This window comes from Pezoporus wallicus, unplaced genomic scaffold (assembly GCF_028554395.1).
Source record: "Pezoporus wallicus isolate ANWC-B61680 ecotype Strahan unplaced genomic scaffold, APGP_CSIRO_Pwel_v1 contig_7073, whole genome shotgun sequence".
NCBI lineage: Eukaryota > Metazoa > Chordata > Aves > Psittaciformes > Psittacidae > Pezoporus > Pezoporus wallicus.
The window spans coordinates 1,062,540-1,088,435 of record NW_026641326.1 but is presented as its reverse complement, the minus strand read 5'-3'; the positions used below and the strand labels follow the sequence as shown (position 1 = coordinate 1,088,435).

General features: G+C 46.8%; 1 protein-coding gene across 5 annotated transcripts in view; it reads left to right on the top strand.

Moving 5' to 3' along the window:
• LRIG1 (leucine rich repeats and immunoglobulin like domains 1) overlaps positions 1-25,896 on the top strand; it is a 90,813-nt gene that overhangs the window by 5,648 nt on the left and 59,269 nt on the right. The window contains exon 1 of one of the 5 annotated variants that reach the window (XM_057422925.1): positions 14,776-14,979. The exons of 2 other annotated variants lie outside the window; for them this stretch is intronic. In XM_057422925.1, coding sequence (XP_057278908.1) covers positions 14,951-14,979 — 29 coding nt within the window. In that variant the 5' untranslated portion in view covers positions 14,776-14,950. Of the gene's footprint in view, positions 1-14,775; positions 14,980-22,281; positions 22,519-25,896 lie in introns of those variants that run through there. 2 more of the 5 variants (XM_057422926.1, XM_057422923.1) reach the window with 2 other exon arrangements.

Here is a 25,896-nt window from a genome sequence, read left to right as displayed (position 1 = left end):
TCCCACTGGCTCTAAAGAGCAGCTGGGAATTGCTGAGGACCTGGCCATGCCTAAGCAGTGCCTGCCTTTGGGTTCTGATTGCTTTGATCCCCCGAAGAGGGATTAAAGTTGTGTCTTGAAGTTTGAGTAGCTGTGAAATGGGATGATGGCTTTCATTCCTCAGTGGCCAGCTCTGATAAGAACTTGTGTATTGTCCCTGGCAGTATTGTCTGCGCCCAGGATCTCTGTTAGGGCTACAGGGCTTTTAATTGATCACATTGGCTGCCCCTGGAGACACCTTGGATTGAGTTAGCTCAGCTCATCAGCTTTTAACATAATCATTTTGTGCTGCTAACCTAATCACCCAGTGTGACTCCCTTGTTTTGCAATGCTGAGCTGGATGGGGTCATGTGGATGAATGGAGCAGAGATAATTTAGGCTAATGCTGCTGGGAAGAGCCATCTGCAGAGAATCCAGGCTCCAGGTTCATCAGCTCTGCAGGACCAGGACTGGGCAGGAATTAGCACCTCCTTCAGGGTGAGGGGAGCGGATTAACATAAGGATGGCTTTGAGTAATAGTGAATAAACACAGCCCCTTGGGCTGGATTGTGGTTTGGTGCAAGCTTGGGCACCCACTGGTGCTCTCCTGAGGTCCCTTGCTAGTTGTCAGTGGCCTGTGAAGGAAGGAGCAGAGTGTGAGGCTGCAGGAAGAAACAGAGGGTGAATAAACCCTCTTACCTGTTTCCTGGTGTGTCCAGCTATTAAGTGACGTGCTACAAAGCTGGGTTTTCTCCCTGCTGTGCACAGGGGCCCAAGTCAAGGACCAGGATGCCGTTGTGCTAATGCACAACACGAAATACCCATTACTGTTACAGCTGAGTCATCCATTAATAGTTAACCAAGTCCTGGAGTCCTTCAACCCTGGCCTCTTCCAGCTTCAGAGCAGGACCACAACACATGTAGTAGGTTATGCTCTCTCATTATATTTTCAGCGTGTTGTCTCTCAAGCCACAACCATATAATTTTGGAGAAGTCTAGGAGCTGGCCCTGCTATTTTGGGAGCACCTCGCATCACATCAAGACCTGATGACGTGTGGCATCCAGTTCCAGGAGCGTGGCTCACTTCTACGTGGTTGTATTTTTGGTTTGAGTAGGAATTGAAGGATGGGTCTCAAACTGGAGCCATCTGCCTAGTTTTTAATGTGAACCGTGCTGGATGTGCAGGCAGGATGGTTATATGCACTTGTGGCAGTTCTGTGTTTTATGGTGGCTTTGCATGGATTTCAGCAGAAGTATCAGAGCCCTTCTATTGAAAGCACCTGATTTTAGATTAATCCTTTTGGGTTAGAAAGCATCCCCTGAGTTCAGTGATAATTTGGCTGTGAAATCTTGAATTAAGATGCTTTTTTCGTGGAGCACCTCCTCCAGCTGGCAGGTTTCTTGCTCCCTGCAGAAAGATAGGACAAGCCCTCTGGTGCAAGAAGGAACTGAGAGATGCAAAGTTGGGACTGTGCTGTTTCCTGCTTCCCCACACACAGGGACATAGATTCATCCTCTCCACCTATGTGCCTCTCCCTGGTTACCCAAAGCCTGTGCTTTTGGGGTGGGCATGTTCCAGGGTGAGACCCCATTGTCTTTCAGTGCTGTGAATGCTTATGCTCCCTGGAGAATCTACCAGCACCAGCTACTAATGAACCTCCAGCTACTGCCCCGTGAGTTCAAAACACATTTTGCCTAGCCAGCGTAGACTGGGCTGTTTTATAACTGCACTTAAAGCCTGTTTTAGCCTGCTGTGTGCCAATATAAACACAGGTTTTTATGCTATCTATCATCTAAAACATACTTGTCAGAACTGCCGGCTGGCCAGCGGGCTGGTGCTTGCGTTGTGCGTGGCACTTGGCTAGTTCTGTTTGATCACTGGTCCAGATGGGTACTGGGGTTGAAGGTGCTGGACTGAATGTGTCCAGGGCTTAGTGGGAGATAATCTGATGGAGATAGCAGGTTTCCTGGGCACTGTCTTCTTCTCATGTGAAGGATGCGATGCTGGAGGTGCCCAGTTGGTGGGACATGTGGGTGATATCCCTATAGAAGTGAGGTGGTGGGAGACCTCATGGATGGGGGGGCTGTTGGTCTGTGTGTTCTATCATGGGTAATAAAATGGCTATTGTAGGAAACAGCCTGGCTGGAGGCCCTGTGAAAAATCACCCCCTAAATGTGTTCCAGTTGTCCAAACATTGGTGCCTCTCCTTCCTCTGCTGCATGCGGGGGGAGGCTGGAGCTAGCTCTGCACCACCGCTGCCTGGGGAGCAGCCCTCAGCAGCCTTTGCTTGCTTTCTGCTGTATCTTGTTCAGCTGCAGTCCATCCGTTCTTGAGCTGTGAAAAGGCACCAGAAGCCTTCCTTTAGCACAGACCTAAATAAATATCCTCCAGCAGCATGGGCTGTTGCTGCAGCAGCCCAGCCTGTGAGCAAATAACCTGAATTTGGCTCTTTACCCAGCACCAGGAGGTTGGTTTGAGTTGGAGCCGGAAGGTGCATGGAGCCATGGGATTTCCTCCTTTGCAGCCCTGGGGGGATATGGGGATGGGGAGTATGGCAGGGAATGTGCATGGCCCATGCCAGTAGTGTCCTCCCTGTCATTTGCAGAGGGTGAGGAGGTATCTTTTGATCATCTGAGTGGCACCTGGACATTCCCCTTCTCTCATACCCACTTACTTCATCTGGCAATGGCATGGGCAGTGCAGAAATGCCTGTACTGCTCACACGAGGTGGTCTGGCCTTGCTGGTGAGCCAGGAGAGCATCCCATGCTGTCTATCCCTGTAATTTGCCATAAACCTCTTGTCTCCTGAGCCGGGGCTCAGAGTCACGTCCACAGTTGTATTTCATTTGCTTTGGCAGAATGGGGTAATTTCTTCTGTTTCAGGAGATTTAAACAAACCATATGATGTTTTATTTTGAAAGGTGTCATAATACTTTCCACTTTTCCTTTGCTAAGCATATTTTTGTGCTGTTCCTGTTAGTTTATAAACAACTCTGTTCCTCCTTTCTTCCCCCTTAAACAAGTCTAAGTCAGAATTCCTGGCTTTCAAACACCTGGAGTAGGGCACACATTCTGCATTAAATCAGTAAATAAGATATAGTGTGTGATTTGGAAGCTTTTGTGAGAGTTGGTTGTAAACCTCTTATGTATCCTCTTTCCTGCTTTCCAACCTTGTTATTGAGACAGTGACCGCCCAAAAGCTGTTGAGATCGATGGAGTTAAGGGCTTTGGATGAGGGCTCAGAAGAGCAGATGAATGAGCTCTTCCTTTTACAGTAGGATAAGCTTCAGCTTTTGCAGTTCTAGGAAATGCATCTGTTTATCTCCATGGGGCTCAGTCCAGCTCCCCAAGTGAGGTTGCTTGGGTTTTGACTTGGTGAGCTGAACCCCTTCCAGGAGCTGTGTTTTCATCCTTATCAGCAGAGACATATCCTGGCCTTTGAGTTAATCTGCTTGGACAAGAAAGCTGTACAGATCTGACAGGGTGTGTTTGGCTTTTACATTCTACTTAAAACAGCGGTTGGCTTTGCTCCTCCCTGGTTTAATAGTCTCTGAGACAGGTACTGCTTTTTACCCAGGTTTCCTGAGATAGGAGGCTATGTTGATGGTGCATGTGTCTGTTTTCTCCCCCAGAGCTTTTGATGCTGTTGGCCAGCTTCAGTTTAAGGAGTGAACTCCAATTTGAAATGCCTACCACATTCATAGGCAGCAGGCTGGGGAGAGTGGCTGTATGCCCACCAAGGGAAGGGAAGCAGTGTGAGTTGATCCCATATGAGACATCAAAGAATTTCCGTGGGGGAGAGCAGTGCTATTAAACCTTCTGTGCAGGAAGAGTGAATAATGGAGACCCAGTTGTGAAACACAGCTCTGCCAAGCACTGTGCAGGACCAGGAAGTTGGTGAAGGAATAGTTTAGAGTCTTACTGGGATGGTGCTGTCACTGGTTAATATCCATAGGCAGGAGTGGAGGGTTTGGTCCTGGGTTACCCTGTGTCTCATTCCTGTGAGCAGGAGGTGCCGTGGAGGCAGCACCCAAATCCTGGCCTCTTTGGGGACCAGCATGGTCCTTTATGTATGAAGTGGTGTCACCCATGTGGTAGGGGAGTGTCTCAGCCAAAGCAGCAAACTGGGGATTGGTTTTGGTGGCTCTCTGCTCCTCTCTTGGAGCAGTTTCCAGGAAGAAGGTGCATTTGCGGCCTGATGGGCATTGAGCTGGTGGGAAGCAGTGGCCCTGTGTGCTTGCATCGCCCTGGCAGCCCTGGAGCAGGGCATGGATGGCTGCCAGGGGCTCGTGGTGTCTAGTCTTCATAGCAGGGTGGGGAGAAGGCAGAACCATGCAGCTGGGCAGCATCCCTGGGAGATGCCAAATCACAGCCTGAGCTGTTTACTACAGCGCTTCTCTCTCATGGCTCCTAGCACTTGTGTCTCAAGTACTACCACTTTGTGGTCTGCTTAACAAGAGCCTGGCGAGCTGTCCTTTCAGCTGGCAGGGACATGGATGTGCTGCATCCCTCTGTCTCTCCCAGGCTCTCATTCAGACTGCAGGTTTATTCCAATGCCCCCTTGCCCACCCCATCCTCAGGTCTGGGTCCCTTTCAGCAGCCCTGGTGCTGGCTGGGCTCCCATTACTGCTGTTTACTTTGTTGGCTTCACTGTCCAGCTGCGGATGCTGGAGCCAGCTCCTAGGCGAGGTTTTCAGGCACCCCGTGAGCAAGTCGTAATGCCAGCGTGGGGCTCGCTGTGTGTGATTAAGCCATTTAGGCTTGCCAGACTGTTTCTTTAAAGTCAAAACAACAAAACAACGCAAATCCACCTCTTTTGGGGGAGGAGGAGGTTGCAGCTGGACACTTTTGGGGCTGCGTGCTAGTTAATGTTGCTTTGTTCGTGAGAGGCATGGCTAAAAGAGGAGGAATTCAGTGCAGACTTACGGGCCTGCGCATTTGGAAATAGAATGGGGAAGTTTCCCTGTCCAACAATTTCCAATTGCTTCCTCTATGGCTTCCTGAGTAATTCTGACCTCCAGTTATAAAAGGCTCTGCCTTGCTGTTGCAGGATGCATCATCCCTCAAAGCTCTTCTAGATCCACTGTCTCCTTGGGCTGCTTCATCCCCTTCCATTTGGCTCCCTGTGCCCTTTGCAGCTGGTGGCAGGAAACATTCCAGCCCCTGGGAAAGCAGTTTCCTTACTGTGATAGACAGTAACAGCAGCAGCACTCACGGGACTGGGGTGGGATTGGGAGTGGATTGAAAACGTGCTTTGAAATGTTTCGGGGAGTTTATGGTCTGTCACAGTTGAAATGCCTTTTGATGGTTTTCCTGCTTTTAGGTTTGAAATGCAGAATCCTTCCTGGCTTGTTGGGATGGCTTTGGAGCCACCTGGCTGTGCCTGTCTTTGAGGAGCAGAGCTGCTTCTTCTCTTGGCACTTCGGTGGTGTGGGATAAGGGGTTCCAGGGTGCCTGCTTAGGTGTGAGTCTACATGGAGCAAATGCGGAGGACAAGCCAGGAAGGAGCTCTCCGGCACTTCTCCCTGTGCTGGCTCTTCAGTGTTCTCTGGAACCTCCACTGAGTGCTTTCAAGCCCATGTGAACCAACCATATTCCCTTTGGGAGTGTTTGTCATATTTGATGGTGTTTTAGGGGCAGCATGCATCTGTTTGACCCATGCCCAGGCTGCTGCAGTGGTTGCTTTCCACCCTCATTCTGCATTGGGCAATGCTGTGATGCTGGTGTCTTGCAGTCAGCAGTCAAAAGCATTCCTCCAGCCCTCATGTCATGATGTCTGTTGGGCCTCAATGGGGTTCAGGGCAGGAATAAATGACAAGCTGATGTGGCCAGTGGTGTCACAGCAGGAGCTGGGCCTTACTTTGGAAGGCACTGGCAGATTGCTGGTTTGGGGAGGGTTCCTTGGCTTGAAAATGGTCCTGTAAGTACAGCAGCGAAGATCTGTCTCACCTAAGGTAAGTATTAGGCTTTATGGTAAGCTAGGGGTCTAGTTTTCTCAGTTTTGTGGCATGCAGTGTCTGTTTCCAGAGGACAACTTAAGTATTGTCCTGGGAGCTGTGCAAGCAGAAGACCAAGAGCATGCTTGCCCTTTGGTTCTTGTGGATGGGGAGGCATTGGGAAGTGGGTGGATCCTGTCTGGGGAGAAGCGACTCCGAGCCCAGAGCTTTTATTCACAGTGTGATCATCTCTGTGAAGGCCAAGAAAACTTGATCTGAAAGTCTGTTTTATTTATTCATTCTTAACTCCAGCCCTGCTTTGAGGGGAGCACATGGAGGCCATCAGCCTTGCTAGGCACGCAGGCTGTCCTGGCACGGCTGCTTTCCCGTGCTGGAAGAGCGTGTTGGGGCGATGCTTGAAATGTAGCAGAAAACCCACACTTCCGTCAGGGTTTTTGACTCTTGCATTCTTCTTCTTGGGCAGGCTTTAAAGCTCTGTGCAGCATTCAAGGGAAGGTTTTGGTTTCCCTTTGCCCACATGTCAGCATTCCTGAACAAAGCAGCCTCAAGATTTGTGGAGCAGATTCTTGAAATTCTGGGAATGTTTCGAGCCAGAAGATGCTTCCAGAAATTGCCTGGCCTATCAAAAAGAGTTGGTAGGACTTGGGCACAGCTTGGAGGGGAGGAAAGGGGGAGGCAGGGAAATGAATGAGGCATTTTTATCCCTCTTTAAATGAGCATCATTCCGATCAAAACCACCATCCTCGGTTTGGGAACTGGTGAGCTCTGCCACCTTGTTGCTGTTGAACCACAGCTGTGCTCATGTGGGCAAACCAGATAAAGAAGATATGCACTTTAAAACTGAGGTTTGTTGCACTGACTTCCCTGGTGATCCTTGCGATGTCGTTTAAGGTTAGAGCTGAAAAGGGGCTTAGACATCTAAAGGTGGATTTAAGTGAAAGTGAAGCAGGGGTGTATGGCAGCTTGCGTACCTGCTTAAGCATCCTGGGGATGCTCTCCTGGGCACATCCAGAGGTGGTTAAGTCCTGTGGTCACCGTCACCCCATAGTTTACACCCCACAGCACCCATGTGTTGCTGTTCTGGTCTGTTGTAAATGTTCCAAATATCTATTTATGATGAGTTTTTGTGGAAGAGCTCAGTGGGAGCTGCTGCCTTTGCCCAGAAATATGGAAGTGAATGTGCTGTCTTCCCTGGGGCTGGGTAGCCAGCAGTGGCACTTTGAATGGGTAATGTGAGGGCAAGGGTTGCTCGCTGCCTTCCTGTTCTGGTTTAACTGTTGCTGGGTTAGGGTTTAGGCATTGGATATCTCTTCCTGTGAGCATCTTATTATAGGCACGAGTGACCGGGAAGGGGATGTGGAGTGTCACACCACCCAAGGCAGTCATGGGGAGGTGTTGAGAGGCAGGAAGGCTCTTGAGTCTGGGACCATTGACCCATGTATCTCATAACCTTGTTTTTGAAGGTGAAAGTGCAGATCCATTGCTAGTTTGACCCCAATATGGGGTTTATGTTGGGTGTTCTGTTTTTGCTAGCACACTTCTGGTGTGCTGGGGGTTTGTGGTATGAACATTTTCTCCTCTGAGAAGAGGTTTGACTCAGACCACAATTGCTGATTGATTCCCTTTTTTACCCTCCCCCTTTTCCCTGTTGAAGTCAAGAACCACTTCAAAGGCTCAGATGTGTTGGTGCCAGATGCCACGCAGTTATTGTTAGAGGAATCTGAAATATAATTGAAACCAAGCCTTTGTTCAGCCGGGCGTATCTGGCCATTGGCTTTCACTCACGGCAGAGATGGGTGCTCAGCCTCTTCTGCTAGATTCAGTGTCTACACACTTGTCACGGCAGATGAAATGTCTGTGAATTCTCTTCCATCTGGTAAATGTTTGCAAAACCCAGAAAGTCTGTGTTAAAGATTCTCTTTTTCCTACCTAGGAACCCACTCTGAGGCTCTGAAGTTACCAGCATACTTGTGGAATTCCTTGTGGTAATAAAACACATCAAATTGTTCTTGGCAGGCTGATCTCCATAGAGATGCTCTAAGTCCAGGTTTCTCTGCTTGGTGAGCACAGGGTTGTCTCACTTCCTTTTAAGACACGTCTTTTCTGTGGGATATAGGATATTGTTTGATGTAAAGGCGTCGATAAGGTAGATGTCAGCATTCATTTTAGCTTTATTTGGTGTGAAAGCAAAGGCTGATATAGGAGGTTTGTAATCCAGCTCATTTGATTCTCTTGGTGAAGTCTATGAGGCTGTAGGCTTCTGAAAGAGCCCAGCAGACTTTAGGCACTTAGAATCATAGAATGGGTTGGGTTGGGAGGGGCCTTCAAAGGTAATCTCATCCACCCCTCCTGCAATGAGCAGGGACATCCTCAGCTCGATCAACACCTGCTTGATGCTGGGTAAAAACTGTTTGCAAATGTAATCTCATGGGGTGTGAAGACATGGTACATGGGTGCAGGATGCAGAGTGTGTTTCTGGTTCCTGTTTCTTGTAGTTATTTTCTATATATAATTTAGAAGAGTGCATCAGGTCTGTCCTGCATCAGAATTTGAACTGCTGCTGTGCACATTAACCCACGGCGTTGTCCTGGGACTCAGATGCCACCCCATTCTCTGTGCCATGCATATATGATCATCTGGACATCACTGTCCCTCCTTGCTGCAGGTACCTGAGTTGGTCTCTGTTAGTGCTGTGGCTGTGGTCAGAGAGATGCTAAAACCACTGCCACAGCTGAGAGCAGGGAGCTGGCTGCCCTATGGAGATTACTTCTGTAGCCTAACTTGGGAAAACAGGTCCCTCTCAAATGTAGTAGGTCCTTCAGCTGCATGAGGGTTGCTGAATTTGGTGTTTCTTTTCCTTTTAATCTGCCTGCCCTACCAAAAGCACTAGCCTCTTTGCATATGGCTGCCTGTCTGTTGTTTATTCTCTCTGTTACCCTGTGGTTAGTGCTCGCACATGATATGTCTTTGGTCGCAGTACAGACTGAGCGGGTTGTCTGCCACTGGATCCAAAAAATGTAAACTATTTATAAATGAAAAATACTCTCCAGTTCTCAAGTGCTGCGTTGTCCCCTCTCCCTCCAGCATGTGCACATTTGGCTGATCTCCTGTAATCCCACAAATGTAAATCCAGATCTTTAACAATTTATGGGACTGGGGGCCTCCTGGAGAAAATCTGATGTGACCTTGTTGCTTGTAGAGGGGAGAACACAACGTAATAGTGATTGAATGTAATGGAAAAATGTTATTTGGCTGTGCTGCATTCTGCACAGACACTGACCCAAACTCAGATAAACCTTCCTTCAGAGTTCAGGGATTCTTGATTTTGATTTTCCAGTTGGGCTCATCTCCATCATAAGCAATCCTTGAAAAATTGAGACGGAGCTTATTACTCTGGCTTAAAATGACCTGAAACAGCTAGAGTGGTTTTTTTTAGTACTCCTTACAATTAAACTGTTTGCTCTGTGTTTTGAGCATGTACTTAGTTTTATATTGAACTAGCTGCTGATGTTTAGTCTCCCAGGGAAGAAAAATAAGACAGGATTTCATAATGTATTAAGTGAGTCTGGGATAAGTTTTCCTGTGCCAGTTTGGAAAGCAGGGCAGCAGATTTTGATCTGTGGTGGCATGGTTTTCCATGCAACTGTGGTGACGGTAAATGAGGCGGAGCTGTGCTGCTTCCTGCTCAGATCTGGAAGATTAGAGGGTAGCTGGGTTTTCTGTGGGGGGAGACTTCACAGCATCCCATGAGCCATCATACAAATAGAAATAGTGGAAACATTCTCATTCCCAGTGTATTTGGGTAGTCTTTGCTGTGTGGCTATTAGTCAGTATGTAACTGTGCAAAAACTTCGTGGTATAACTGGTGCACAAAGGAGTAAGACATAATGAGAGTAAATTCACTATAACTTCCAAGTTTTTCTCTAGGCACTATTTCCATTGATAGTGATAATTCCTTGTTTTGTAAAACCCAGTTGGTAGGAATATAGGGTTTGGGGCTGCTTTTGAGTATTTGAGAGCACCTAAACACATTTGCACTTCTGTGCTCCGCAAGACAGCAGTGGCTGGAAAAGGCTGTTACAGCCTAGCTGGGACTGTGGAACCAAGCCTTTAATGTACTGATTGCATATTAATGAACAGCCAAGCAGGCAGGACAGTGCCAAAAAGCAGTGAGTGAGAAAGCCAGCAATATCTGCGTGAACTTTGCACTCTAGAAAGTGTGAAGTGATGTTGGTGAAAGGAGTTTATTGCACAAGTGGAGCGCTGTGGTGTCCTCTTTGCCCAAATTTCTGTGTTAATAAACCAAAAAAGAATAATTGGCTGGTAGAGCTCAGTGGGTTCCCATTAACCCTCTTCTGCACCTGTTGAAATGTTCCCTGATCTCAAGTGTGTTTGCTCCCAAGTGCTGTGCCTGGCATATAAAGCTGTAATGCCTCTTGGAGCACATGGAGTTACTGTCCGCATCTGGTTTGTATTGCCTTCAGTGGGTTTTATTGCAAGCTGTAGTGCTCTTGTCTGTACCCTCCTCCTTGCCCAGTTCTGTCTGGCAGCATTGGGCAAGTGAAACCCAGCCTGGAAAAAGCTACAAAATGGGCTGCACATGAATTAATGGCTACTGATAGCGGGGTGTTTTTCCTGGTATTTGGCAGAAATTGGATATCTTGGCTCTTACCTCTTCATTATCCAGGCTTCTTAATTCCAAGCTCATTACCAAGTCCCTGGGATGTGTTTAAAGGCTCCCTGCCTGCTTGGAAGGGGAGGCTGGTTCTGAAGAGCCCAAGACCTGCAGTGGGTGAATGCCAGTAGTGGCATATCCCCATGGGGCACTTGGGCACAGACCAGCAATCACGGTGGTGTCAATCGCCTCGATTATGTCTTTATGCTCCACAGCTCCCTCCAGGAATGTGCAGTATTCAGTGTGGGGGCTTGTGTCCACGTTGTAGCCTAGGAGTTTTCCATCAGGAACATTGGAAGTATTGAAGATGATCTCGCAAATGATCTTTTTAATTGGCCCCAGCCCAATTTTTGCTTGTCTCCAACGCAGAAAGTGGGTTTGGAAAGAAATGTTGTTGTTTCTCCCTCTCTCCCCCCATTTAAACATCTCAGGAATGTCAAGTCTTGTCAGCCTTGGCTTTGCTGGGGAAAAAAACTCCCTTGAGGAGCTTGGGGATGTGTGTTTTATGTGATCTCCAAGCCCTGAGGGAAGGTATGGGAGGGAGGGAAAGAGCAGGTCCTTAACAAAAGCTTCCTTTATCCCAAATTTTAACGAGGTATTGCCATTAAATAGCAGCAACCACACAAATTCAGCCACCCTGACTTGGTTCTCCAATGTTCAGTCCCTTGGTTTATCTCATGCTCTCACTTTGCTGGTTCCTGCTATTCCAGTGTTTTCTAAGGCAGATCACCCCCAAATTTGTGACATAAACCTGTTTGGTAATATGGCAGATTGAAAAGACTTTTCATCACCTTTTCCTGCTGCAGTTACACATAATCACCAGTAATCAGTGTGGAAACAAGCAAATGGAATCTGATTTCCTGAGGATTTCTGTCTCCAGGGCTGACTGAGGCTTTAATTGACTTGTGCAGAGTGTTCCTGTTATCTCTGCACTGTGTTTTAGTGTCACCTTCCTTCCCACCTCAGCTGTCCTTGTTGTATTTTGGGGGCACGTGGGCTGCCTGTGTACCGAAGCAATGGGTGCAGGCCATCCCGGCCAAGGGCAGGTGCTGTGTGATGGCCCCTGGCCACTTGCCTGCCCCTGGGAAGGGGAGCTTGCTCACCCTTCCTGCTCCTTGATCTCATCCCAGTTTTAGACTGTTGGGATGGTATATGTTTGGAGCCTTGTCTTCCTTGGGAGCAAGGCTACAAATGAGTTTCCCCCCCTTTCTTCATTTCTTCATGATAAAGTGAGAGATTTGGTGTACTTAGTGGAGCAGTGGAAGGGATGCTCGGGGTTTCACAGAACCCCTCTCCTGTTGTCTGGGCTGTTTTTCATGGAAAGCTGCAGTGGATCTTGCATCCCCATCTTTCCACTTGCTTATCCTAGTGCTACGGGGTTGGTGTGCCCTGTCATGATCACCAGCCATCCCATGGGTGCTCTTGGCGGTGATGAGGAGCGTGCCAAGCCCTCTAAGCCCACAGTTACACCTCAGCCCCGTGCCTGCTGCCCAACTGGACTTTGGAGCTGAGCTGTAGACCTGGGGAGGAAAACCCTGAAGAAGGAGGAGGAGGAAATGTTTGTTTAATCCCTGACGTGTAGGTGTAGCGTAGTGTTTGGAGATAGCAGATTGTGAAACAGCGTGGCTGGGTAATCGCCTAGCCTGCAGCCTGCAGATAACATGTGCAAAACAGGCAGTGTTGTGGGGCTGCGGTGGCTCGGGGTGGGGGGGTGGGTGGGAAGCAGCAAGGTTTATTTGTTTGTGCAGCTTGTTTTTAATCTAAATAACCTTTTAGAATCCCCCCTCCCTCTGAATAGTGATTCCTTATTTATAGAGGCCTCCCCTTATTATTTAGCCTGAAATACAGCCTGTGCTTCGGCTTTTACGATGGGGATTAGTTTTCTTAATGGGCACAGGGGGTGGGCAGGCAGTGAGAGCCCCCCTGCCTTGGAGTTTCCTTTGCTGTCATGGGGTTTTAGCTTCTCTCGGTGCATACCTGGGGCCTGCTGCCCTTGGGGCTCCGCTGCCATAAACCAGGCAGCAATGTGTTCCCAGCTGGAGCAGGGCCGGTAATTGCTTTGGGCAGGTTTATGGTGGGGAGGTGCGAACTGCTTGCTGTCTGTCTGCCCTCCATGGAAGCGGGTCTGCGAATGGGCTGGGAAGAGAATGGCCAGTGTGGGAGAAGGGATGTGTTTTTGCCATGGGGAAAGGGGAGGTGGTTAGGGAGAAAGCAGTGCTGTTACCCGTCTTTAGAAGGATGCATATCATGAGGTGTGAGGCTCTGGTACCTTTGCCCACTCTGAGAGTGCTCAGAGAAGCACACTGGCTTGTCAGAGTGCATCTCTGAAGCTTTAGGCTCTGCATTTCTGTTAAGGAGGAAACCAAAAAGTGCCAAAGCAGCTGCTTGCAGACTTGTCATAAATATCACAGGGATTTCACAGCAATACGCAGAGACTGTTGAAGCTGGTTGGGCGTACCAGAGACTTTATGGAAGGAATAGTTGGATTTGATCAACACTTAATCACTCTCAGGCTGCTTGGCTCAGTCTTGCTCATCCTCTCCCTCATGCCGCAGGAGGCAGGGGGTGCAGGACTCAGCCTCCTGCCCCTGCTGCCAACGGCATGTGTCCGTGGGGCTGATGGCATCTGTAAATGCCCCAGGTGAAACTGAGCAGGTATTTAATGTGCTCTTGCTATAAGAGAGCAGTCGAGCTGCACCAGGTTGCTGATGCCCCTTTTAGGACATGCTTCCTACCCTCCTCCACGGAGCATTGCAGACATCCTGCTTTTGTGAGCAGCCTGGCAGAGCTGTTCTTGAGTGGCTTGTTTAACAGGCAAAGGTGCCTTGTGGCAAGGTTTTATTTGATGCTGCCCCATCCACTGCTGTTGCCCACATGCAGGCAGCCACCTCCTTACCTCCTGTGCCACGGGCCTGTCTCGGTGCCATGGGGTGAATGTAGGACTGCAGATGAATGGCAAAGGAGTGGTTTTACAGAGGACGATGCACTTCACTTTAATTGCCAGTAAGAGTATTTTGAGTGTATACTTCCCTAAAACCTCTTGCTAATGCTGTTTGTCATCCTCATGCAAACAGCTTCCCTGTTCCTGGCTGTCCAGGCTTACAGCACTTCCTAAAGACCTTATCTCCTTGGGTTTAGAGCAGCTCCGTCTCTGTAGGCATGCACATGCACACATAATTCTTCACCCCAGTCCTTCCCAGCCCAGAGTTGCACTTCTTTTGCATTACCTTGTGGGCCAGTGTCCAAATATTGAATACATGGGTTTGATTCTTTGTGCTGAAAAGCAGCTTGCTTTTTCCCTAGCAGAAAACTTCACATATAGGTAGGAGTTTCCAATTAATTCCATGAAGTTACTGCTAAACAGGAATGGAACATTTGCAGCAGCAGCAACACTTTAAAAAAGTTTGCTTACAAGCAGTTTATTGATCTAGCAAATAAGTGGATAACACAAGCCTGGAGGTGTATGATAGTTAATGTGTAACCATTAAATAGACTTATTTGAGCACTTTTTATGTGCTTGCATGGCAATTAAAGCTTATAAACCTGTGGAGAGTGTTTTTACGTGGAGTAAAATGAGAACCTTTATCCCAGAGAAGGTGTTTGTGGAAAAGGTACAGTTTATGCAATTGGATTCACGTGACTTGATGTAAGCTTGGGGCCAATTCCTGAGGCTCACTGCAGTATTGCTGGGTATTGGCTGCCCTCCCAGCAGCCCATTTGGTATACTGAAATCAGTGTCATTCCATGATGGCGTTTTATTGTGAGCCTCCTGAACAGAGGGTTATGTCCTTGCTCTAGATGGATCTTTTGGCTCTTGCCCCTGTGTTTGTGGGAGTTTTGTGCCTTGCAGTGGTGGTTGTAGGGTCAAATTTGCTGTGAAAATCCCCCCCCCCCCCCAAAGTGGTTTCCCACTGGTTAACTTGATGAAGCTCTTGAAGCTTGTCCTTGTTTAAGCAATTACATAGGAACCCAAGCTTTGTGGGAATGTGGGAAAACCTTGATTTCTTTACCTTTTCCTTTCCCATACAGTGTGTTTTATTAAAAGCAAAGACTGAGATATTGGGGATTCACTAGATAGAATAGATGTATATATATAATATATATGTAAGCCACCTCCTTCGTGACTAAAAGAAATGAAGGCTGAAAACCAGACTTGTTTCAGGCCTTTGCAACACTACCTTCTCCACACCAGAGCATGTGGACAGCAGGGAAGAAAGGATGGAGGGTAGCCTGGTTCAGCATGTGTAATTGTGATTGAAGAGCTCCAGGCAAATATTGACACCAGATTTCTTGGCAGACATGTTGTTCCTGAGATGCCTTTGGAGTAAGTGATCCTTCACTGGTGCATGAAGCAGCCCCTCTTGCAGTGGTGGAGGTGGTGAGTAAAGGGGAAGAAGCTCAGTGAGTGGAGCTGAGAAATGTGATGCTAGAGGGGGTTTCACCCAGAAATACTGTGGTATCACGTTGAGGTGTCGGAGCATCCGTCCATTTGTTGGAGATGGGACACCTTGGTCTGAATGCAAGGGATGCATGTGCCTACTCTGCGCCACAGGACAGCCCTTGCCTTTTCACATTCTTAAATCCCTGCATAAACCCCAGCTGCCAGCCAGAGAAAGGGAAAACTGTAAAATGTTGTTTTCCATCAGCAGCTGGCTGCCTGGGCTATGTGCCGTGGTGAGGGTGCTTTGCTGAGCATGTGTGAGATAACCTGCTTTCTCTGCTGCAGCTCTAGAGAATGCACCAGAGGGTTGTTAGCATCAGCCAGATACCTCTGTAGAATGGCTTTGTAGCACAGTCTGGACAGAAGGTTAAATCAAGCTGTCGTTTCTGCAGTGTTATTTCCTATACAACACTCTGGAGAAAGTTCAGTATCACTTGGTTAACTTTTGCAGGGCCATTTCCTGTAGGCTCTGTTAGAGAAAAGCTAGATTATGTGTTTCCAGTTGCGGCACAGTTATTTTCCCCTATAAAATGCACTACAATTTATTTTTACATGGTTTTCATTGGTTTGCAGAAGGCTTTGGGGGGGAGTTTGTGTGTTTGGAAGATTGAGAATGTTTTTATTTCATACCTCGCTTACTGTGACAAATTGAGGAAAATGTGTTGTTTAATGTGGCTGTAGTCAAGGCAGGCTTGGAATAGAGAGTACAATAGCATGTGCTCCCACACTGCTATGGGTTGGTGGCTTCTCTGACACAGGGTCCTGCTTCTGACAGTGCCTGGTGTTAGGAAGGACTGAGAAGACTGCAGCCAACAGCCAAGTTGTGATTTCCCCGGAGGAGAGAAAATATCTCCTCTTTGTGGCTTCACACGTGTGGTAGGGATATGCATGGGTGTTTCTTTTCTGTGTTTTTTCAAGCATATGATGTGCTCTTACCCTCTGGTCTCCTTGGACTTGTCCTCTTTAATCTCTCCCGTGACCCCACTTGTGCGGTGTCTTGGGTTCTCCATCGTGGTTCAGCTCAGGACTTCATCTTTGGTGCATGAAGTGCTGCACTTCTTTTTCCATTGCTGTCTTCTCTTAGAATCATAGAACGGTTTGGTTTAGAAAGGACCTTAAGAACATCTGGTTTCAACCCCCCTTCCCTGGGCAAGGATGCCCACGCTAGACCATGTCCCCCAAAACGCTGTCCAGTCTGGCCGTGAACACTGCCGTTGTTGCTTTCCATGAGCCCTAAGAGTTCTCTTTTTCCTGATTGCCTTGTAATGGTGACATTTCTCCTTATTCTCTTCACAGAAGTTAATTTATCTACTCCCCAAAGGTCACAGTTAGAATTCTCCAAGCCATGAGCACACTTGTAGCCCTCCCCATACAATAACAAACCTTGGGAGCAACTTGTGCACTTACATTTTTGAGATAACCACCTTTTGGAGTGCAAGGTGTTGGGTGCTGGTGCAGAGCCAAGGTGATTTTTTTTCCCCATGGGAGACTCGGTGTGAGTAGTGAGCTCTTTGGCACAGGGCCTGTGAGCTTATGAGGACCAGTCAAAAGAGTGAATGGGGTGTTTCTGTTCCTGGCCTGACTGTAGTGTTAGCTTTTTCTATGATCAGTACAGCTGGGTGGCCACCCACATGGAGTTTCATTATGGGACTTCCTTTAAGAGGCCATCAGATGATTTTAAAGTGGCATCTACGTTGGGTTATGTCTGAAATGGGCTTGAAGCAAGAGGGAAGGATCTGTCTGCCTTTTCGCATTCCTCTGCAGAATTTGTTGTTCAGGCAGCCATTGTTCAGGTGAAGGGCTTCCCTGTGCTTGAAGCTGGTGCTAGAACATCCACTGGCATGTACACAGCTAGTGGGTACAAACTAAGACAGTTACAACAAAAGATCTATCTCAGATGCAGAGCCGAGCAGTACTCCAGTAATAGTTAAAAGAAGATGGAATGGGCTTATCCAAATACCTCTGAATCCAGCAGTTTTGTAAGAGAGCGAATTCTTAATTGCTTCTTACAGCAAAAGAGCAGAGGAATGTTCCCCTTCTCATCCCTGTACAATTTAGAAAGGATAAAAATCTATAGAAAAAGTTTGTTCTTTGATTCAACTTTAATAACGTCCACTCTCCTTTGAATTAGCTGTGCTTTTAGCTGAGAAATTGCACAAATCTGAGGGAGTTCACTGAATAATAAATCAAGGCATCCATCCAGTGAAGTACATCCCTTTGAAGTATATGGAAAAAATACCTTCCTGATCTGAAGGCGAAACGTTTGCTCAGCTTTAGTGCCTGAGTGATGCTAATGCAGGGTTTGAGCTCAGCTCGAGTGCCCCAACAAGGAGTGTAGGGAGCAGGAGCAAACCTAGCCTCATTGATTGTCTGATTCACCTTTGCTTTGCTCTTTAGAGACCTTGTCCTGGGTTCAGCAGTAGCAGTTGTTTTTCTCCTTCTTAGCAGCTGGTGCAGTGCTGTGATTTTGACTTTCAGCCTGGGAACAGCACTGATAACACCGATGTTTTTAGTTACTGCTCAGTAACGTTTACTCTGACCAAGGACTTTCTGAGTCTCGTGCCCTGCCAGGGAGGAGGGGAAGCTGTGAGGAAGCAGAGAGAGGACGCCTGACCCAAACTGACCAAAGAGGTATTCCATACCACAGCACGTCATGCCCAGGATGTAAACTGGGGGCAGTTACCCGGAAGGACTGGTTCACTGCTTGGTCGGGCTGGGTATCAGTCGACAGCTGGTAGTGGTTGTATTCTCTCCCCTTGTTATTTTGCTTATTATTATTATTGGTGGTAGCAGCAGTCAGTGGTTTGTGTTATACCTTAGTTACTGAACTGTTCTTATCTCAACCCATGGGAGTTACATTCTTTCGATGGGGAGGGAGTGAGCAGACAGCTGTGTGGTTTCTAAGTGACAGGCTGGGCTTAAACCATGACAGACCTGAAGAGTAAAAAGCTGCAGCCACTGGAAACAGGGACTGTGTTGTAATCCTGGGAAGTCCTGAGGTACCTGACTGAGGAAGAGTAAGCTCATGTGAAGGATTTCCTAAATGTTATTGGCTATAACTGTTCCTTTCTCTTTGTGTCTCTCTGCAGTTTGAGTTGTGCTAATAAAGAAGTCTGGCTTTGTAAGTGGAAGGAGTTGAAAAATAGCACCAATAAAAACTGTAAAGCTCTCAAACATGTTTAATAATAGTGCTTCTGTAAAGTATGCAGCATTATATGCTGGGGCAGAGTGCAATAAAGATTTTTACTAGCGCTCTTCACAACTCCTTCATAAGCTATATGTACAGCTATCCCAAACTCTCCTCAGAAAGCCTGTCTGCCTGTATACATCACTGTAGGTGTACTGCCTTTGCAGGTATAGATGTGTATGTGCTTGTGTTTGTAGCTGCACATGCATCTATAAATTCATAGTGAAAGTCATGAACATGTGCAAGTTATCTGAGCAAGAATATATGCTTATTTGTGACATCCTGCTGTATGTAAGGAATGTGAAGACTGGCATGTAATGGAAAGCAGCAAGAGATTTAACCATCCCCTTGACTTCTTTGTGGCATTCTTTTGGCAGAGACATAAGCACCAGCTTCATCTGCTTTGAAATCCTTGCTGGTATCCCGTGGCTATCCCAGCAGTAAACAGCACTACTACAGGAGTTATGCCAAGAAAGTATGAATGCTTGTTCTGATAGATGGCCCTGCTCATAGCACTGAGGCAGGAATACAGCTTTCTATATAGCACATTGTAAAATGAAGAGTGTCTTCTGGAGGAATGTTATATTCTAGGTCATGCTTATTGTAATTGCAGTGATCATTTACACGTAGAATCAATGTGAGGAGAGTGTCAAACAGTATCTAACCTGATGGCTTTCTCCTGCCAGCAGGAAGTGCACTGTGGATCACTTTTGGTAACTCCCCTATCACACCATTGCCTCTGCGGTCTGCTACTTCAGCCTTTTGCTAGGCAAAGGTGGTAATACAGCTGTTGGGTGCTATAGTTTGTGATAATACGAGGGCAAAGGAAGCCATCTCTGCTGTTCTTGCACCATGTGCAGAGAAACAAGCTTATTGAGGAAAATGGTTTGTTTAGGACCTAAAATATGGAGTAAATTAAATTGAAAGTCTCTTCTGGCTTTTCATTTTCAAGTGAAAAGTAAATTTATTTGCCTTGTTTTGCAGCAAAAGCATTCTATATAGCTTGGCTTTTATTTCTGTTGATCTAGGTGGAAATGTCTTTTAAATGTAGCTTTTCCATCTTTGAAGGTCAGTTAAAACAGGTTGGAGATCAGATAAAAGGGACAGAACATTTGCTTCTTGGTGTATCTATTTCTGTAATGTTATCAATGTGTGTGGTTTTATTTCTGGCATTTTGTTCCAGGGCTTCCTCTAAGACTGAAAAAATTGAATCAGTTGGATGCAGTACAGCTTCCAATTTGGGGTTAGAAATCCATTAAATTGCTTGGTGCTTTATTGACAATGCAAAAGTGCTGGGAATGAAAGTGCATTATGATTGGACATTGATTACTTGAAAGGAGAGAGTGTGGATGCCTGTGTAAACCACACACCTCCTGCGAAGGATGGCCAGCTTAGGGATTTTTTTAGCTTAAAATGTGTATGTTTTCCCCTTAAAATGCTGTTCTTTGTAATAAAGAACTATTTTTAACCTGCAAATGGAGAGCTGTCTGCCCCATGTTTTTTCACACCTCTGGGGGATTAGAGCTGGCACAGCATCATGCAGTGCTGCCAGCATGAACCGTTAGCTGGTGCTTTGAGGTTGTATGTGTCGTTCCTTTCCATGCACAAGGTCTTGGGGTTTGGTCAACCTCTCAACTTCAGACTACAGCATTGAAAACTGAAGGGAATGTCCTTGCTTGAGTGTGGTTTGTTTTTTTTTTTTTTTTTTTATGGTGAACATAGCAAGAAGTCCAATGTAATTCCCCTCAAATTGCTGCTAGGATCAGAAAGGGATTATTTCCACTGTGGAAAGCTGCTGAGTTCTCTGGGGATTATGTGAGAGTAGTTATTGCCACCAGGTGGGAAGAAGGGAGCCAGAGACAGGAGAGATGACCAGTGCTTGGGGTAGCTGCTTTGGCTCTGGTCAGTTAGAATCATACAATAGTTCGGGTTTGAAGGGATCTTAAAGCTCATCTAGTTCCAACCCCCCTGCCATGGGCAGCGTCACCTTCTTTGCAGCACATCAAATGGGACAGAGCTTCAAGTCAACATAGTTGCTGAGATATCTCATCGGTGATGATGCAGCAAATGTACTGGGTGAGCAGCAGCCACTGGTGTTACTGGTGTAGTGCCTTCAGCCTGGGTCGACAGAGAATGGGAGATGCCTCTTTGCTTTTCCAGTGTTCTGCTGTATGAGGGTGGGAGGTGCTGCAGCCCCTCTCTGGTGTTAAAAGCAGCATTAGGTGAGAGAGAGATGAGAGCAAGCTGGTGATCCCCACGGCTGAGCTGCAAGACAAACCTGCATGCCGTTTTCCCGGTACCTTTTCCCTCATCTCTTTGCCTGACTAGTTTTAACCAGCGCACAAAATTCCTTTGTGCCGCTTCCAAGTGAGTGTGCTTTTTGGGGGAGATCCGTCCTTCCCAATTAACTGTTAATGGGAAGAATCAGTAGAGAATGAAGCGCTGGGCAAACGCCATGGGAGCAGGCTGCCTGCCCTTCTCCCTGCCATTAATGATTGACCAACCTTTGCTCCAGCATGGACATGTGGTGCTGTGCCCTGTGCTGCCATTGGAGCTGTGTGTATGTGAACATGGTGGTACTGTCAGAGCTGGGCCAGGTGATGTATTTACTTGGTGTTTCTGATGAACTGTGGTGTTGAAGCAGTGGAAAAACACCTTCTTGGCTAGTGAAGCACTCTGAGCTTACCAGAAGTGCTTTCAGACATGACTGAAACCACTTTCATCCCCAAAGAGAGCAGAGCACATCACAGTTGAGTGTTTTAGAAGAAAGCATATCTTAAAATATGGGTTATTGGATACTATTGAATGGTTGTTGACCTAGGATGTTTTCTTGTGAAAGCTTCTGAACAGTGTCTGGGGAGCCTGGATTATCTCCCTTTTCCTTCAGCACTCAACTCGTAACCCACAGCTGGATTTTGCAAAGTCATGTGGTGGCAGGGTTGTGTTGCCAGCAGTTATACACACAGCCCTGGGTCTTTCCAAGCATCCAAACAAGCCAAAGGTTTAACGTGGTTTATCTGTTGCGAGTACTTGTGAAAAATTGCGCAACTCTGAGATGGAAATATTTGCTTTGCAGAAGCAGCAGGTTTTGAAACTCCAAATTGAACTTAGAGGTGATTTATCAGTGTAGCTCTTGTTATCAGTTGATGGAGGCTTAGCAGTTGTTCTAAGGGGGACGTGGATGGTGAATTATATAGTTGTTAATCCTCAATAAATTGGTTTAGTGTGTTGAATACACAGCGGGGAGCCCTATTTGAAAATGTTAGTAAAGAAGTCATGGCCTTTATTGATTTACTGGAGAAACACAGTGGTGATGGAAGCAGTAGCAATTTGTTTCATAGGCATTTTGCTTGAATTAGGCCTCCGGCCCTTGTTTCAGCACTCTGAGACATAGTGTGCTTTGCCTTGTGGAGGCAGAATTTGCCATCAAATTAGAAGGTGAGTTTGTTCATGCAGTGGAGCAAACAATGTGCAGGGGTTTGGTTTTAGGGTATGGCTTTCTCACAACAGTAGGCAGCACTTTGATTAAATAAACACAGAAACCCTGTGGGTATTTGGGAGGATGAAGGGAAGAGTTTTATTTGCGGGTTAAAAACCAGTCTTCCACATCCTGTTTTTCCTTCCAGCTCCTTACCTGTTGCAGGTGGCAAACCAGGGTTGCTCTATGTTAATTCAGTAGTTATTTGATGCCGGTGCCCTCTTTGAAATGTCTTTGTGCTTTGAGGCGATCCTTGGAGCTGATGGCTCAGTGTGTTTTGGGGAGGATCAGCCTCCTTCAGGCAGTGCAGCTTAACAGAAGCAGCAAATAAAGTGAAAAATTGCTGCAATTACATCTCGCTTGCTTTAAGCCTTTCAGCATCCCTGTTCCCTGCGTACAATGCTGCCTTTTGGGAGAGGAGGAACATGCAGTCCTGATGGGAGAGTTTATGGTCTCGGTATCTGTGAGCTAAGTGTTGCTAGTATCTTCAGAAGCAGAGAAAGCCTTGTTGAATACCTTGTCATTCATGCTTGCTTTGTCCAGCCATCCTCAGTTGGTTTGGGTCCCTGCTGGCTGCAGGAAGGGCTGAGGCCATTGGATGGCTTTCAAATTACTTCACTTATTGAAATCTCATTTTTATTCTTTTTGGAGCATGGAGCAGTTGAAATGCTGAGAGAACAACTGTTGGGTGGACCAGGATCAACCTTTGGTAAAATGAGTATCCTTACACTTTTCCTGATGCTGCAGAGGTATAGCAAGATGTCTGTAAGCACCGGAGTTACCAGAGTGCTTTGCATATATGTTGTGTGTTTGCAGCTGTGTGTGATTATGTAGATTAATCTGAAGCTAATCTTTCTTTAAGAAAAAATTTAAAAAATCGAGGTGTTTGGAGGAGATGGTTTTCCAAGCAAAATAAGAAAAAGGCAGCAAAGAACTGCACTTTAGTTTTGCTAAGGTTATTAAAATAGCAGGAAATGGGATCCTAGCTTTTGTCAAAACACATTTGTGTAAACTGAACAGGACCTAAAATAATCTGACACTGCCCTTTTTGAAAGAGACAAGTAAAGCCTCTGAAAGCTCCTTGTTTGTAGGAGATGTAGGAGCCTCCAGCATTAATGTAGCATTACCCAATGCTGCTGCAACGCTTCTATGCCCTTCCTCAGCCAGAGTGTGGTCGCTCTCTTGTGCTGCCTGTTTGAGCCAGGGAGCCAGCAGTGATGGAGATGCCTACGTTTGCAGCCCTACGTGAGCAGACCAGCTCTGGTAGTACCTTTATGTACCAGATGAGATCTTTGTGCTAGTGAGCAGAAACAGTTGTGAGGGCAGAATGGCAGAGGAGGAGGAAGAGCCAGGGCTGAGAATACATGCCTGAGAGTTACTTGAAGCTAATTCCCTAACTCTTTGAACCATATCTATCACATGTTTAAGTTGTACTCCAGCACAATGCTTCTCAGTGATGAGGTTTTAATTAATGTTCTTTGCATTAATGACTGCATGCATCTGCTGGAATCAGCATGGTATTGATTCTTTGGTGATCATGCTACAGGAATTTCCTTTAGACAGTATTGTTGGTCATGACTGAGAGTGATTCATGGTGCAGTTTTCTTGGTGTCTGGATGACCTCTCAAAGTTTGTCTTCACTGTCAAATTAGCTCATATTATGGCTTGAGGGTTGCCCTTAGGTTGACTCCTTTCTGCACATAAAGCCCCTTATATGAGCAGGCTATTAACCCAGGCTAATATGATGCTGCTGCTGCTAATTTGAGCTAGGGCATAAGTAAAGCCTGAGTGAGCACATTCGCTTAGCTGCTAGCAGGACTGCTCAGTGATGGGGCACAGCTTTACCCACGTGGGTGCTACTTGTCTTTCCAGTGCCCTATAGGGTCCCCTTCTTCTTTCCAAAGCACACAGAACAGTAAGGAGCATTCACTTTTGCTGCCCTGTGTGGATCTTGCTTCCTTTTATGAGGCAGCTCTTGCTGATGCTTCATGTGAGAAACTTCTGTGCCCCAGCAGTGTCCCTTCTCTTGTAAGCTGGGTAGAGCAGAGCTCATCAGGGTGCACTGTAAAATCATGAGGAGTTTGGCTTGTCTCAGCCATGGGCACCCCAGAAGTTGAGCATCCCAGAAGCTGCACGGCCCAGTCAGTCCCAAGTATTGCTCAGCAGTGTGCGAGCTCATGCTCGAGGCCGGCTTAAACACAGGATGTACTATGGGTGCAGAGCCCTTCAGTGCACCCTTCAGCAAGGACGTACTGCTGTTCTTTGTCATTGCTGACCATAGGCTTGTGACACTGAGTTTGGGAGCAGTGGAACAGAGGTGAGGGTGATGAGGCACCTGAGGGGCATAAGAATCTGTGAGTTTTCTATCAGTTTAGCAGGCCAGATTTAAAGGAAACTCAGGAATGGCTGTGTTGGGTTGGGTGGGTGATTCCTCTAAGTCCAAGCTTCATCTTCTTGCAGTGCCTGAGCCACTTCAAATGAATCTACAAGAAATCCTTCAGAAAGTAAATAAGGACTATGTGTCCAGCATGTGAAAGCTCCTCTTGACTCTCATCACTGTGGTGGCTTACACAACTCCATTTGGTGGCCATTTGTTTAGTGGAAGCTGGAAAATTCCCCTTCAAGGGAAGGTGTTGCTGTGCAGTGCAGATGTAGCTGGCAGTAGCTGCAGTAGCTGTTTGGCTACTCTTTCTTGCCTTATGGAAGTAGATTTTGGGCTTGTCCTGTGCACAAGGATGAAAAAATAGACTAAAGCTGCTTCCTTCCATCCTTACATGCATACAACCACCCGAATCCTTGCAGTCCCTTTTGATGTCTTTGTACTTCAGTGTTAAGCCTCACATGTCACTCCATACAAGGACTCTGCCATCTCTCTGGGAGCTCATGAGCTTGTTCAAAAGAGAAATTTGTGTGTGCTAGCTTTTCTGCACAGCTGTATACTTTTAGCATGGGCAGTGTGTTCCCCCTCTTGTTTTCCTGGCCCCCATCCCCAAGCTAATTCAGCTGAAGCCATGCTTTTCATACCCAATCAAGTGTGCATGGGGCCTCCATTCCTGTGCTGTAAAGCCATCCACAAACATGTGGGAAGAGGATGGTGCCTATTCAGTAAGCTGCAGACTAGGCAGCTATCTTTCGACAGATTAGCCAAAGGAATTTCTATTGCAGGGCTCGATTGTTCTGGGCCCTCGGCTCCCTTTTGTGCAGGAGCAATGAAAAGTTGTGTTATGACAATGGTTGACAAAGTGTTTAATGAAAGCCACAGTTGGCAGTGGCAGAACTTTGAGCCATCCTCGTTTTATCCAATGCCTGTCATCAAAAGGTGGAGAAACGCTTTTGACATAATCTTCTGCACTGACAGATAAATGGTTTTGATGTAAGGGTCGGAAACCTTCACCTTGCTAAACAGAATTCAGCCATCATCATGGTGAACACAGACCAGGAGCTGCCTATGTCTCCATTCCTTTGTCTGGCAAGCCAGCCAAGCACCTCTGTTTTCAAGAGAGGTGACTCCTCTCTGTGCTGATTAAGTTCCCAAACAGAGCCTTAACTTCTATGTGAACTCCTGCTCTACCCTGCTCCTTGCCCAGGGAGGCAGGATTGGCATCTCATGGTTCAAAGAGCTTATTGATCCTTCCTTGCTGGCAAGCAGAACCCTTTGTGACAGCATCATTACTTTCAGGACATGGTTTCAAGGCAGGCTGTGTACTTGGTTATTTAACAAGGTGTTCTTTTTAGTCTCTGCACTGTTCAGTGATCCACAGTGCCATTTTCACTATGTGCACTGAAGGCAAACCCTGCTCTCTTATTCAGTCTGGAATGGATGAATAGAACAGGGCCCTCCCATATTGATTTAAAAAGTCCTCAGTTCCTGATCACAGTCATCTTACTGACTGGAGGGGGAAAAACCCCCTACATTGTTGGATTAGCCAATACAAGGAAGACTTGAAGTGTGCAATGGATAAATAATGTGCAGAGTATGTCTCATACCATTAAGTGAAAATAAAGTTTGAAAAGACCCACAAACTTCAGAGCAGCGTCTCTATTCAACAGGGAAAAAACAATCTGAACATTTGAGCCCACTCAAGTTGGTGGCTCTGTCTTCTCTGCCATTTGTAGAAGCTTTTGACCTTTGTAAGATG